The 14,377-nt window shown below is 37.9% G+C and overlaps 1 protein-coding gene across 3 annotated transcripts in view; it reads left to right on the plus strand.

The window, feature by feature from the left end:
* ZWILCH (zwilch kinetochore protein) overlaps positions 1-14,377 on the plus strand; it is a 38,631-nt gene that overhangs the window by 13,255 nt on the left and 10,999 nt on the right. For 2 of the 3 annotated variants that reach the window (XM_014536284.1, XM_014536285.1), the window contains exons 5-14: positions 498-697; positions 1,228-1,298; positions 1,614-1,769; positions 3,213-3,284; positions 8,775-8,868; positions 9,389-9,438; positions 10,839-10,944; positions 11,465-11,544; positions 13,588-13,744; positions 14,269-14,297. In XM_014536284.1, coding sequence (XP_014391770.1) covers positions 498-697; positions 1,228-1,298; positions 1,614-1,769; positions 3,213-3,284; positions 8,775-8,868; positions 9,389-9,438; positions 10,839-10,944; positions 11,465-11,544; positions 13,588-13,744; positions 14,269-14,297 — 1,015 coding nt within the window. The remainder of the gene's footprint in view (positions 1-497; positions 698-1,227; positions 1,299-1,613; positions 1,770-3,212; positions 3,285-8,774; positions 8,869-9,388; positions 9,439-10,838; positions 10,945-11,464; positions 11,545-13,587; positions 13,745-14,268; positions 14,298-14,377) is intronic. The other variant, XM_014536286.1, reaches the window with a different exon arrangement.

Below are 14,377 nucleotides of genomic sequence, written 5' to 3' on the forward strand. Positions count from 1 at the left end.
TCGCCCCCAATTGACCCCCACTGATGGCCTGCTCGCCCCCACCGGCCCCCCCACCGGCCTGATCACCTACAACTGCCCTCCCCTCTTGCCCCCTTACCACCTCTACCTCGGCCCCGCCACCATGGCTTTGTCCAGAAGAATGTCTGGAAGGTCTCCCAGTCTAATTAGCATATTACCCTAGTATAGATAGTTGATATATCCTACTTATTTCCTTAGCCTGAACTCACACCCTACTTCCACTCTCACTGAACCTTTACCGTCACTGTTTTGAACTCCCTGCTGGTAGTAGCTCTGAACTTGTCATTGTCATTTTTTGATGCGTGAGTCTTGATCTGCCTTGTGTGCTCGTCTCTCACTTATACATTGGGTGAAATATTTATGTGCATTTTTCAGATTTTTGTTTCTGGGAGACACTTCATGATATCTTTGGGAAAGAAAATTCTTGACTGAATGGCAATCTCTAACTATAATTTATTCTTTCTATTCTTATTTTCAAGGCAGTTAATTGGACTTTACACCATGGCTCACAATCCTAATATGACCCACATAAAGATTAATCGGCCAGTTACTGCCCTTCCTCCCCTTTGGGTAAGGTGTGACAGTTCAGATCCTGAAGGGACCTGTTGGCTAGGAGCTGAGCTTATCACAACAAGTAACAGCATCACAGGAATTGTCTTATATGCGGTCAATTGTAAAGGTGAGAGCTGGCTCTTACTACTTTTATGGGTGTGTGTGTATATGTTTATTTATTTGATAGTTACTGTTTTGCGGTTTTACTGAAAGTATATATTGTTAAGAGGGAAGTGCACACAATGGAATTCATGTTAGCCACCAGGAATCTAGTCTACTGTATAACTTGCAGCATGTAGGTGATATTCCAGAAACACCAGAAACAAATCTCTGAAAGTCTGGACAGGAGTTTATAGCTGTTTTGTTTGTGTTTCATTTTATTTGTATGGGTATATTTTTTGGAGTTTTCATTAGAGGATCAAAAATTGAATATAATGACAATATAATTCCAGTTTCATAGTAGACATACAGTTATATTTTTGATGATAGTATTGAGCTTTGTTTCTCTTTCATTCTTTTATAGACATTCCATTCAACTGTGATTTAAAACTTCAACTATTATTAGTGTTAAACTATGGTACCCTCAGAATTTGAATTTTCTAGCATTAAGATGTAATTTTGAATTGTATATTTAAATGTTTTTTTTATGTCCCATAGCTGATAAAAATTATTCTATAAATCTTGAAGACTTAAAAAATTCACATAAGAAAAGACATCAATTGTCTGCTGTAAGTATTTCTCTTCTCATATTATTTTCTTCTAACTGTATTGACCTGCCTTTCACTCCTAATATGACTACATATTTTTCTGTAGTACCAAAATGTTTGTATTTATTTTCCTATCAGCTAATGACTGAAATTTAAAATATATGCCCTCTTGCCTTTTAGCTAATCTTTGTGATTAAGAATAATTGTCTTATTTTTCCATTTGGGATAAAGTATACTACTTTTTCTTCTTTTGAGGAAAGAATCAAAGTAGTTTTGAAAATGGCCTTTGGTCATGTGAAAGCATAGCTGCTGGTGTGCTGGATGCCCTCTTTTCAGGTTACAGCCAGGGGCTTTGCCCAGTATGAGCTCTTGAAGTCCACTGCCTTGGATGATACAATCCCCACATCACAAACTACGATCACTTTGGATATTTCCTGGAGTCCTGTGGATGAGATTCTTCAGATCCCTCCACTCTCTTCAACTGCAACTCTGGTAGGAGTAAGCCCTGTTTTCTGTTGCGTTCACTCAGTGTGGGTTTACTTTTAACTAGCTTGTTGCTGGGGTTGCATGCCTCCTGTCCCACCCCCAGCCCCTGCCCTCCCTGAGCTCTGACAGCTTACCCCTGAAGTAGCTAGAGAAGCCAGTGGAGGTTTTACAGGTGATCTGATCTATCAATTGCTCACAGCACTGGAAGTATATAACTTAAGATTTTCCAGTGATTAATAGTCTCTTGAGTTGGGACTCAAGTGAAATTATCAAAGTGACATCATCTCTGCTATCCTTTTTATAGTTTTTTTTTATTTTTCATTATCGCTGCCATTTAAATTATATTAATTTCAGGTGTACAGCATAGTGGTTAGACATTTATATAACTTACGAAGAGATCCCCCTGGTAAGTCTAATACCTACCTGGCACCATGCACAGTTATTGCAATATTATTGACTGTGTTCCCTATGCTGTACTTTAAATCCCTGTCATCTGCTAGTCTTAAAATAGAGAGTGCATGTATTGGCAATACATCAAGAATTATTATATTACTAAGCCTTTCACCTTTTAACATTTCTACGAATCTGTCTTAGGAAGTTAATTAGAATTGCTAACAAAAATATATGTACAAAACTATTTGCAGTGATACAGCTGTGTTTCCAAAATATTCAAAACAAGTAGGATAATCACTAAAATAGATTTCCATGATGAAATATTACACATTCTTTAAAAATCTTTAAAGTGTCTTTAATAATAACAGGAAATGCTTATTATTAAGCAGACAAAAGCAGAAAAGTACAAAATTGAACATTTAGTAGAATCTCAACTATGTTTTTAAAAAATGTGTACACAGAAGCCTGGGTAGGGTTAATAGTGATTCCGCAGGGTGGTGGGATTATGGATAATCATATTCTTAATGCTTTTCCTTCAATAGAAATTTACATACAACAGAATTTTTTAATCCCCCCCTTTTTAAATAATATGTTGGAGTTGTAAAACCTTACCTCCAGGTAGGACAGCATACTTACTGGTTTAGTTAGTTTGTTTCTAAGGAGCATATATATTGGGGAGGCTGGGTTATTTTTGGTGTGTAGTAATGCTAAGTTTATCATTGAGTCTTGAGCTGTATTTATATTTCTCCTACTTGTCCTTTGGAAATTCAGTAGGAGAGAGCAGGAGAGCGTGTAAGAACAGTTAGTTCCATGTAGGTACAATTGTGGTATAGAAATGGAGTGTGATGGCCTGAATTTAAGTTACTATATCAGGATGGGCAGGATCTGTGGTATCTCTGAGATGTTCTAAATGAAGTTTTGCGCTACTTTTTCAATATATTAGTGCTTTATAAAATATATTTTTTAATGTGTGGGTAGTTTGAAATGCAAGTAACTCTGACCCTTATGCCAAAAAGATGGGATTACCAGTGAAAACTGACTTTGAGAACTTTTTAGAATATTAAAGTGGAATCAGGAGATCCCAGAAGTCCTTTGAATCATCTTCACAGAGAACTGAAATTTCTCCTTGTGAGTATCCTTCTGGAATTTGTTACTTGCATTAAATCTCATGTTTTCATAAGAATATTTGTTAATATCATTGTTATTTAGTTTTGTGTTCTTCAAAAATTGTTCCAAATGTTATATATGCATTGGATACTCTTGGCAATTTGGGCAGCTTAATTTTACTAGTACTATGTGGTAGTGGTTCTTACATTTAAAGAGAGCATTAGTTAGATAATTAATAGCTACCATTCTTCTGCCTTTTTTACTGGAGTGTTTGGTTTTTATTTATATGATGGATTTCTCTCTTTCCAGGTGGGTTAGATGCCAATTTATTTCAAATGCATATATAATCTGCTTGTTAATAACTTGGGTTTTGATTGATGCTAAAGAATAATGAGCATGTGTTTCAAGAATTTTATGTTTCAGTAATTTTAGCTCCACTCTACAAATTGAATCTCAAGGGGGTGCCTCATTTTAATGCAGTAGAAATTCCAAGTGTTTTAGCCTGGCATACAAAGTCAGTTATATCCAGTCACTGCTCTACCTTTTTCTTTTTTCTAGCAGCTTTTTTGAGATATAAGTTACATTTCATAAAATTCACTTGTTTAGTGGTTTTTAACATACTTATAGAGTTGTACAGCCATGACCATCTTTAATTTTAGATCATTTTCATCACTCCCAAAAGAAACCCTATACCCATTTAGCAGTCACCTCTCACTCCCATCAGCCTCTAGCAACCACCAATGTACTTTCTGTAGTACTTTGTTCCTTTTTATTGTTGAGTAGCATTCCATTGTATAGATATACCACATTTTGTTTATCCATTTATCAACTGATGAACATTTTAGTTGTTTCTACTTTTTGATTATTCTGAGTAATGCTGCCATGAATAGTCGCGTACATGTTTTTGTGTGACATATCTTTTCACGTCTCTTGGGTGGAATTGCTATGTCATGTGGTAACTCTAATCTTTTGAGAAACTGCCAAACTATTTTCCAAAGTGGCTGCACCACTTTACATTCCTACCAGCAGTGTATGAGGGCTCAATTTCTCCATATCCTTGCCAACACTTTGATATTTTCTGCTTTTGTTTTTGTTCATAGTCATCCTAGTGGAGATGAAGTAGTATCTTGTTATGTAGCATTGCCCTGATGGCTAATGACGTTTAGTATCTTTTCATGTTCCTATTGGTGCCTACTTATTTCTTTAGCTTAATCTAACACCCTACTTTCGCTCCCACTGAACCCCCAACCCTCGCTATATTGAGTTCCCTGCTTGTAGTAGCTTGATCCTATCACCCTTTGTCACTTTCTGGTGTGTGTGTGTGTGTGTTGATCTGGTATGCCCTTTTACCTCTTTTCTGGGTGAGCTCTCTGTGACATCTTTTGCTTAGGATGATTGCACTGACCTCTCAGAATGGCTTATGGTACCTGTGCTTTGTGCTGTTATAGAACTCAACACACACCTCTTGTTAGAGTGATTATCAATCACAGTGATTTGTTTACTTATCTCTCTTCCTTACTGGACTTCAGTGCCAGGTACCCTGCTGTACCTTCAACATCTAGTGTAGTACCAAGCATTCTAATACATTTCCTTCATATTATTTTTGTGTAAAACTTGGTACTTTTTCTACCTGTCTCACTTTTCTTCTTTTAAAAAAAAAATATATATATATTCTATTGATTTTCTACAGAGAGGAAGGGAGAGGATAGAGAGTTAGAAACATCGATGAGAGAGAAACATCGATCAGCTGCCTCCTGCACAGCCCCCACTGGGGATGTGCCCGCAACCAAGGTACATGCCCTTGACCGGAATCGAACCTGGGACCCTTCAGTCTGCAGGCCGACGCTCTATCCACTGAGCCAAACCGGTTAGGGCTCACTTTTCTTCTTAAAAGTTCCTCTTCCAAGATCATTATTGTGGGCTGCCATCATACTTCTACCCTTATGTCTCTCTGCCCTTCTCTGTCCACCCTGGCGGACAGCTTACACATTCAGTGATTTGACTAATGCCTTTATGAGGGAACTCCGGATCCCTTCTTTCCCTTTTTCTTTTTAATCCTCACCCGAGAATATGTTTTATTAATTTTTAGAGAGAGAGGAAGAGAGAGAGAAACATCGATCAGTAGCCTCTCGTGCATGCCTTGATCAGGGATCAAACCCATAACCAAGGTATGTGCCCTGACCAGGAATTGAACCCACAACCTTTTGGTGTACAGGATGATGCTCTAATCAACTGAGCCACCCAGCCAGGGCCAGATCCTTTCTTTAAGCTGATACTAATTCCCATCTTTCCTACTTCCACCAAATTATTTCTAACTTGAGTACAGGGCTGTGGCCTCAAACTCAGTACAGTATATCCAAAATGAAACATGAAATCTTCTCCAGACTAGATCTTCAGACTAGAAACCTGTATATGATCCCACCATTCCTTCATTTCTCTTGACCCTTGAACAATGTGGGGGTTAGGGGCACATACCCCCTGCATGGTTAGCAATTCATGTATAACTTTTTACTCCCACAAAACTTAACTGCTAATAGCCTTCTGTTGCCTGGAAGCCTTACTGATAACATAAACTGTTGATTAACACATATTTTTTATGTTATATATATTATACTATATTCTTATAATAAAGTAAGCTAGAGAAAAGAAAATTTTTAGAAAATCATAAGGAAGAAAATATACTCTTACTGTATTTATTGGGGGGAGGAGGGGCGGATCTGCAAATAAGTGGACCCGTGCGGTTCAAACCCATATTGTTCACTGGTCAGCTGTGTTTTACTTTAGTAAGAACTGTTTCTACCACCACCACTTACTACCACAGCTGGAAGCTGCCACTCTACTGTGTGCCAAACATGTGGTGCTAGATGGTTTAGTTATTTTGCCTAAGGCATCAGCAACTGGTAAGTGGGAGAGCTGGTTCAAAACTCATTCAAATACATGTCTGTCTAACTTGAAAGTCCATGCTTTGTGGCCCTGACCAGGCAGTTCAGTTGGTTAGAGCATCATCCCAATATGCCAAGTTTTATTTGATCCCCAGTGAGGGCACATACAAAAATCAACCAATGACTCTGGCCAGTGTGGCTCAATTGGTTGAGTGTTGTCCCATGCACTGGAAGGTCACCCACCGGTTAGATTCCCTATTGGGGCACATGCCTGGGTTGCAGGTTCAGTCCCAGTCATGGTGCATACCAGAGGCAATAGATGGATGTTTCTCTCTCTTTCTCTCTCTCTCTCTCTCTCTCAAAATCAATAAAAACATTTGAAAAAATCAACCGATGAATGCATAAATAAGTGGAACAACAAATAGATGTTTCTCTCCCTCTCTCTAAAATTAAAAATAAGAAGGAAAGTCCATGCTTTGTCCATGTAATCTCCCTTAAATTAACAGAATCTTAGATATGCACAGGGACATAGTCTCTCCAAGTTTAGTCCTCTGTATTTTTATAAATGGGTAGGATTTTTTTCTTTTGTTTTATTCCACGTATATACCTCTATACCTACCTACCTATCTCTCTCTCTCTCTCTCTCTCTCTCTCTCTCTCTCTGAAATATAGTGTTCTTTTCTTCCTTCGAAGTTTCTCTCACTGTGCCCATCTTAGTTAAAGCTCTTATCTCCCTCTTGGACCACTCTAATGACCATTCATTGTTTCTCAACAGGGACACTATCAGCATTTCAGCATTTTGGGCAGGACCATGCTTTGTGGTTTGGGACTTTGTACATGTTGCAAAATGTTTAACATCCTTGGCCTCTACCAAATTAAATGCTTCTGTACCCCCAGATATTGTGGCACCAAAACTTATCTGCACATTTTTCAAGTATCCCCTGGGGGTAGAGGGTGAGATCACTTTTGTTGAGAAATACTGTATTTTCTCTTTTCCTTAAAATCCTAGGTATTTCTGATGGAGGAATTCTTAACTACTTGATCATGTCATTTTCTTGCCAAAAAATCAACAGTGGGTGTTGTCTTCCATGTGAAATAAAAAATCTTTTTAAGTTTAACATCACTATTCCTGTGTAGCCCCCATTCCTTGTAATCTTCTAGTGTCCTCTAGGTGTTATACTCCACTGGTTGGAATCACCCCACCCTCTTCATCTCCTTCCCTGCTCTGTAGCTGACAGTTCTCACATTTGGATTGGAGTGGAGTTGAGGTTTCACATTGTTCCCCTGGCTATTCCAGGACATCTTGACCTCCTTTCTCCAGTTTAAATTATTGTATGTATAGGCACATGCATTTATATTATTACTAGAGGTCCGGTGCATGAAATTCGTGCACAGGGGGAGGTTCCCTCAGCCCAGCCTGTGCCCTCTCGCAGTCCAGGACCCCTTGGGGGATGTAGCAGTGGGCCAAGCGGCAAGTGGCCGGGGAGGAGCCCAAACCGGGGCCAGGTGCTATGCCGCTTGCACTCATCCTGGCCTGATGCGCCTGCTGCCGCCGCTCAGTAGTGCTGCTACAGAGACGGGAGAGGCTCCTACCACCACAGCTGTGCTCCCTAGCCATGAACCCGACTTCTGGTTGAGCGGTGCTCCCCCTGTGGGAGCACACTGACCACCAGGAGACAGCTTCTGCATTGAGTATCTGCCCCCTGGTGGTCAGTGCGCATCATAGTGACTGATCGTTCTGGTCATTCCGCTGTAATGGTCACTTAGGCTATTATATTTATAGACTAGAGGCCTGGTGCACGAAATTTGTGCACAGGTAGGGTCCCTGGGCCTGGTCAACGATCAGGGCCAATCAGGGCCTCCTTTCCCTCGGCCGCCAGCTGCCGGCCGGGGCCTTCCTTCATTCTGCGCCACCCCCTGGTGGTCAGCACATGTCATAGCGAGCTATTGAACTTCTGGTTGAACTCCTGAGGGGAAAATTTGCATATTAGGCTTTTATATATATACTAGAGGCCCGGTGCACAAAAATTTGTGCACTTTTAAAAATAGATTTGAGAGAAAGAAACATCAGTTTGTTGTTCCACTTATTTATGCATTCATTGGTTGATTTTTATATGTATCCTCACTAGGGATTGAACCTTCAACCTTAACATATTGGGATGATGATCTAACCAACTGAGCAACCCGGCCAGGGCCTATATTATTTTTATGTAAATTTCCAATTTGTTTTACATTTGTTGTTCCCAATTATTTCATCTGTATTACTAGTCCTTAACCAAAATTACAAGCATCTTTAGGGCAGGCTCATCAGTCTTGAATCCTGTAGCATTTATACACATGGCATCTTAGTTCAGAACATCATCTTTGGGTGTATGTCCTGGTACTGTCAGTTACTAATTGTATGACCTTAGCAGGTTATCTTAGCCTCTTCTTAATAAAATGAAGGTAGATAGTAATATCTGCCTTGTAGAGATTTTGTGAGGATTAAATAACATACTACATATGAAACACTAGGACAGTCCTGGCATGTGAGTAAATACTCAAGAAATAACAATATTATTAAATATATTCTTATTGATTAAATTGTGCTTTCTGCTAATAAGCTTTTGGGTTTTTTAATCTCCTATAGGTTTTGGCTATTGGTTTGAGGACTGGTGTAACCGAATGGCCTGCACCTCTGGAAGCAAAATCTGCTGTTGAACTTGTGCAGGAGTTTCTAAATGGTGTTTGTTTTCCTAATCCACGCTTCTACATTGTTTATTTTTCTTAATTGGGAATTTATACTTGCTATTTTTAAATGAAGTTGTCTTTTTAGGCTTGGTATTCTTTTTGGTTGGGATATATACTAGTAAACTATGAAGTCTGTCATGGTCAGAGGATGGCTTTCATTCTGAATTGCTAATGGTAACAGCCTAAGTAATTTTAAGAATAAGATTTAATTTAAAATTAATATACCGCAACCATATTTGAGATTGTAGTAGAAGAGGGGTGCAACAGTAATCTTGAGCACCTACCAGATGCCCAGCATTATGTGTTGGAGCTTTCACTGTACCTCAGTTCATCCTCACACCCCTACCCAGGGGTTATCTATTATGACTTCCATTGGAGAGTTAAGTAATTTGCTAAAATCCCCAGTTATGCTTTTATTGTCCTCATTTGTCATTTGAAAATAGGATTAGGATGGAAATAATTTTGAAAGCAGAAAAATAAAATCCAGAATTAATAAGCTTTGCCACTTTCTAGACTTAAATAAGCTGGATGGATTTGGTGATTCTACAAAAAAAGACACAGAGGTAAGTGATAGCATTTACATTGTACACTCACTGAAATCTAAATATTTTTTAAAAAACACTTTCCACAAAGATAGTCCTTTGTCATTACATTATTTACTCATGTGTTTGTACATATTGTATGTTAATTTATTAATGATATTTTTCAGCAAAAAATACATATTCAAGAACAAAAAAGAAATGTACACTGAAATAGCTTCTAAATGTGGTTGTATTATCTTTCATGCTGTACCATCCATGTCAAATAGATCTGGTACATACAGCATGGGCAGTGTTTTGAAGGTAGTCTTGTTTTGGTCTTTAATGTCAGCATTGTTTTCCTTAAGGCAGCGGTTCTCAACCTGTGGGTCACGACCCCTTTGGGGGTTGAAGGACCCTTTCACAGGGGTCGCCTAATATCAGATATTTACATTACGATTCATAGCAGTAGCAACATTACAGTTATGAAGTAGCAGCGAAAATAATTTTATGGTTGGGTCACAACATGAGGAACTGTATTTAAAGGGCCAGAAGGTTGAGAACCACTACCTTAAGGGCTGATAAATAGTTTTAAATAGAACCAATACATATGTATTATTAATTCTCAACTGTAGAGAAGTAGAAATGAATATGTTAATATACTGTAACATGGTATACCTTTAGTATATTAATATAAGACAGCGTGTTAATATGCCAGATGTGATATTATTAAATTAAGCTAATTGTGTTGTCATTTGACAAATGGGAAAAGAGAGACAACAGTAATGTAATTAAAAATTTTTACATGAAGGAAAGTCAATGCTTGTCTTTAGGCATCACATTTTAAAAACAATTTTAGGCCCTGACTGGTTTGGCTCAGTGGATAGAGCGTTGGCCTGCAGACTGAAGGGTCCCAGGTTCGATTCCCGTCAAGGGCATGAACCTTGGTTGCGGGCACATCCCCAGTAGGGAGTGTGCAGGAGGCAGCTAATCGATGTTTCTCTCTCATTGATATTTCTAACTCTCTATTCCTCTCCTTTCCTCTCTGTAAAAAAAATAAATAAATAAAAATAAAAATAAAAACAATTTTAGAGGCTCAGTTTTTTACTATTGGTTTGTGTCTTCATTAGTGAATGAAGTTGTAGAAAAATTCATTCACATCTTTCTTTGTGTGTGTTCTTGGGTCAATATTTTCTCAGAGCTGCATTTGAAAGCTTATTGGCCTTAAACTATATCACTTTTGAAAAAAAAAAAATAAACTGAACTTTGCTGCATAGCTCAGTAGTTGAGCTTCGACCTATGAACCAGCAGGTCATGGTTTGATTGCTGGTCAGGGCACGTACCCGGGTTGCAGGCTCGATTCCCAGTGTGGGGTGTGCAGGAGGCGGCTAATCAATGATTCTAAAAAAAACTAAACTGAGTATTCTCTGGCACTTCTTTTTCAGACAGTGAAGCCCGACAGTACTGCATTTGATCGTTCCATCGAGTGTCTTTTCACAGTACGGGGCGATCTGGATTTTGCTGAGCAGCTGTGGTGCAAAATGAGTAGTAGTAGGTGTTCATCGTGATTGTACAATACAACTTTTTCCTGTTACTTCTTAGGCTTACCTTTAACTAAGTCTTTTGGAAATAACACAGTATGTTCTACTAGTTTTGTGTGCAAGTTTAGTGCCTGTTTCACAAATTCATTTCTAGTAACGCACTGGCACATTCTACTCAAGAATTGTACTAATAATATAAAGCTGTTCATAGAATATCCTTTTCTTCTGCTAAGATTTACCAGGTAGATGGTTTTTAAGCTGTGTTTATATGAATCAAAACATACACCTTAGTGAAATTATAATTATTAGAGAAAGGAAAAGATATTCCTTAATATTTTACTAAGTGTGTTATTTTGTGGCAGTTTAATTTCTTTCTTTAGAAATACATTGTCTTTTGCCTTTTTCTTTCCCATTCCTCCATCCATAAAATACAGATTCTTGTCTTCCTCTTTGTGTGTCCTTAAGATTAATGACATATATCATCTGCAGAAATACCATGAACATTATGTTAGACTGACTTGTTTTTCAAGGTGTGATTTCATATCAAGACTTGGTGAAGTGTTTCACATTGATCATTCAGAGTCTACAACGTGGTGACATACAGCCATGGGTAGGTTTAGTAGTGTGTGTTGAATGTTTTTTCAACATGATGGTTAAAGACATAGGCTCTGGAGCATACTCCCTGAGCTTGAATTCTAGCCCTGTGACTCACTAGCTGGGCAGATTCCTTTATTTCTCTGTGTGCCAGTTTCCTCATCTGTAAAGCAGGAGTAGGAATAATACTTACCTCATAGTGTTGTTTTAGGATTAAATAATTTAATTCATGTAAAGCTCTTAGCACCTAGCTCATAGGTAAGTGCTTGGTATTTGTAAGCTACTAATATTGTCATTGTTACTATTGCTATGAATTATAATTCTCATATACTAATGAGGGTACAATTTGGAACACTCTTAAAAGCAATTTTCATAATGATCCTGCAAATGTGTCATGCCCTTTGAATCAATAATTCTTTTGTTAAGATCCATCCTAAGCTCATACAGAAATGTGTATCAAGATTTTATGTATTAGAATAGTCATTAGAGCTTCATTTATGGTAGAAAAAAATGTAAGTAACCTAAATTTCCACTATAAATGAAATGACTAAGTAAATAATAATATAACCACATGTGGCACATGTAATAGTTGCTAAAAATGATGCTGACAGATATGGAGAAATTCTTATAATGTTCAGTAAAAAGACAAGAATATACACTATTGTATTAAAGAATATAAATTTTGGAGAGGAAAAGGTAGAAGCAAATAAATGTTTTAGCAGTACTTTTGGTATTAGGGTTACAAGTGAGTTTTTATAACTGCATTATACATTTCTATACTTTATGAATTTTCCATAATGAATTTGTGCTTTTACAATCAAGAAGAGATTATGTAAAAAGCTAGAAACAAAAAGAGTCCTTATTTAATAGGAATTATCTATACTAATAAAAGGGTAATATGCTAATTAGGGCGGATGTCTTCCAGACGTCCATCTGGACAAAGCCACAGCGCTGTGAGGCCTGGGGCTCACAGCAGCCGTGCGCCCTAGCGGCTGCGAGGCCCAGGGCTCAGGCCTCGCAGCTGCCGCAGCCTGGCAGTGGCAGCAGCAGCAGCAGCGGGGTGATGGGGGTGGTGCCTTTCCCTGATCAGCTGGGTTGCCTCCTGCAGAGGGAGGCCAGACCATGGGGAGCAGGCCTAAGCTGTCAGTAGGACATCCCCTGAGGGCTCCCAGACTGTGAGAGGGGGCAGGTTGGGCTGAGGGACCCCCCTCCAGTGCACGAATTTTTGTGCACCGGGCCTCTAGTTTTAAATAATGTCACAGCTAATTCATGCCTATAAAGCTTTGAAACTTTCATAAGTGTGAACAAATGTACACTCCAGAGCAAAGACATGCAAACTCTAATTAATTGGGCATTAGTGATTCTAGACAGTGTAGTCTTGGCCATTGGATTTTTTCCTTGAGACTTTTTTTGTGAAGTGTTTACCAGTATATCCCTGCCAGGTGCAATGAGTACAAAGTGAAAATAGTTTAAAAAAAGAAAATGCAAAAAATCGTGATGAAAATTAGAGATCATAAGAAGATAGTAGTGAGAAAATATTTTAGATATGTTTAAAATTAATTGTTTAACATTTGGAACATATGTCAGATCTGTAAGTTTGCAGCTCTTTTTAATTTGCAAGTGATCAAGGTAGTATGTTGGATATCGTAGTCAACAAGGAGTTCCTTATGGCATGTTCATGGACCATTGAGAGAGTTTTCTGCCACAGTAGATTTTTAGTGTAGTTGAAAATGTTTGATTTGGGCAAAGATGCTCAATAGCACTTAGCCAGGAGAAGAGAATTCCTAGTTATAAAGCTTCAAAGGACCAGCTCTGCCTTCTCTTTGGTGGAAGTGCATCTGGGAGTAATAAGTTTAAGCCCTTCTTAATGGCTTTGGACTTGAACAAATGAGGCAGGAAAGGCACCTTAGAAAGTAACTTGGGGCTTTTATTCAAACAATTTATAGTACAAGAGATTAAAGATGCAAGTTTATAATTTTTAGCTTGTAGCTAATGTAGTTTGCTTCTCTTTTGCTTATTGGATTTATTTATGGCTTTATAAAATTTTCTTGATTTCTAGCTCCATAGTGGAAGTAACAGTTTACTAAGTAAGCTCATTCATCAGTCTTACCATGGAGCCATGGACACAGTTTCTCTCAGTGGGACTCTTCCAGTTCAGATGCTTTTGGAAATTGGTTTGGACAAACTAAAGAAAGATTATATCAGTTTTTTCATAGGTAAGTACCTGCCCAGCTCAAAAAATTAAAAAGTGCACCACAGTTGTCAGCCCATAGGTATTCTCAGATTTTATCTTTCTACTTGTCCCTAGTCATTTGTAGTTCTGGCTTTGCCCCTGGTTCACTATGAAACAAACACTTTCATTCTCTGGCCCTTTGGTTTCTCCCTCGATAAAGGTATTAAATTAAAGATACTTATAATGCTTGCTTGATTGTTTTTAGTTGAGATTCTACTCTTTTTGAGATTCTATGAGTATAATGTAATTAATAAAAACAATTTTATGAGATGCTGTTTTAATACCCAACACTTCATTGTTTTTATCAGGGCAAACTGTGATCATTTTTAGAATAAGTAATAGTATGTCTTTATGGTGTAATGTGCCAGAAAATTTGACTATTTTTCAGAAACTATTTAGCTTGAGCATCTCTTTTATATATTAACTATGAAAATTTTTACTTAGGTTCTTTAACATGCAACAGATAATACCTAAATCTTATTTGCATGTATGTTTTTTTCATAATAGGTCAAGAACTTGCATCTTTGAATCATTTGGTGAGTTTATTTTTTTAATCAAAATGTGGTTTTTCTTTTATTCATTCACTCTATATATAATTATTAAGTGCCTAATCTGT

Source organism: Myotis brandtii, unplaced genomic scaffold (assembly GCF_000412655.1).
Source record: "Myotis brandtii unplaced genomic scaffold, ASM41265v1 scaffold160, whole genome shotgun sequence".
Taxonomy (NCBI): Eukaryota; Metazoa; Chordata; class Mammalia; order Chiroptera; family Vespertilionidae; genus Myotis; species Myotis brandtii.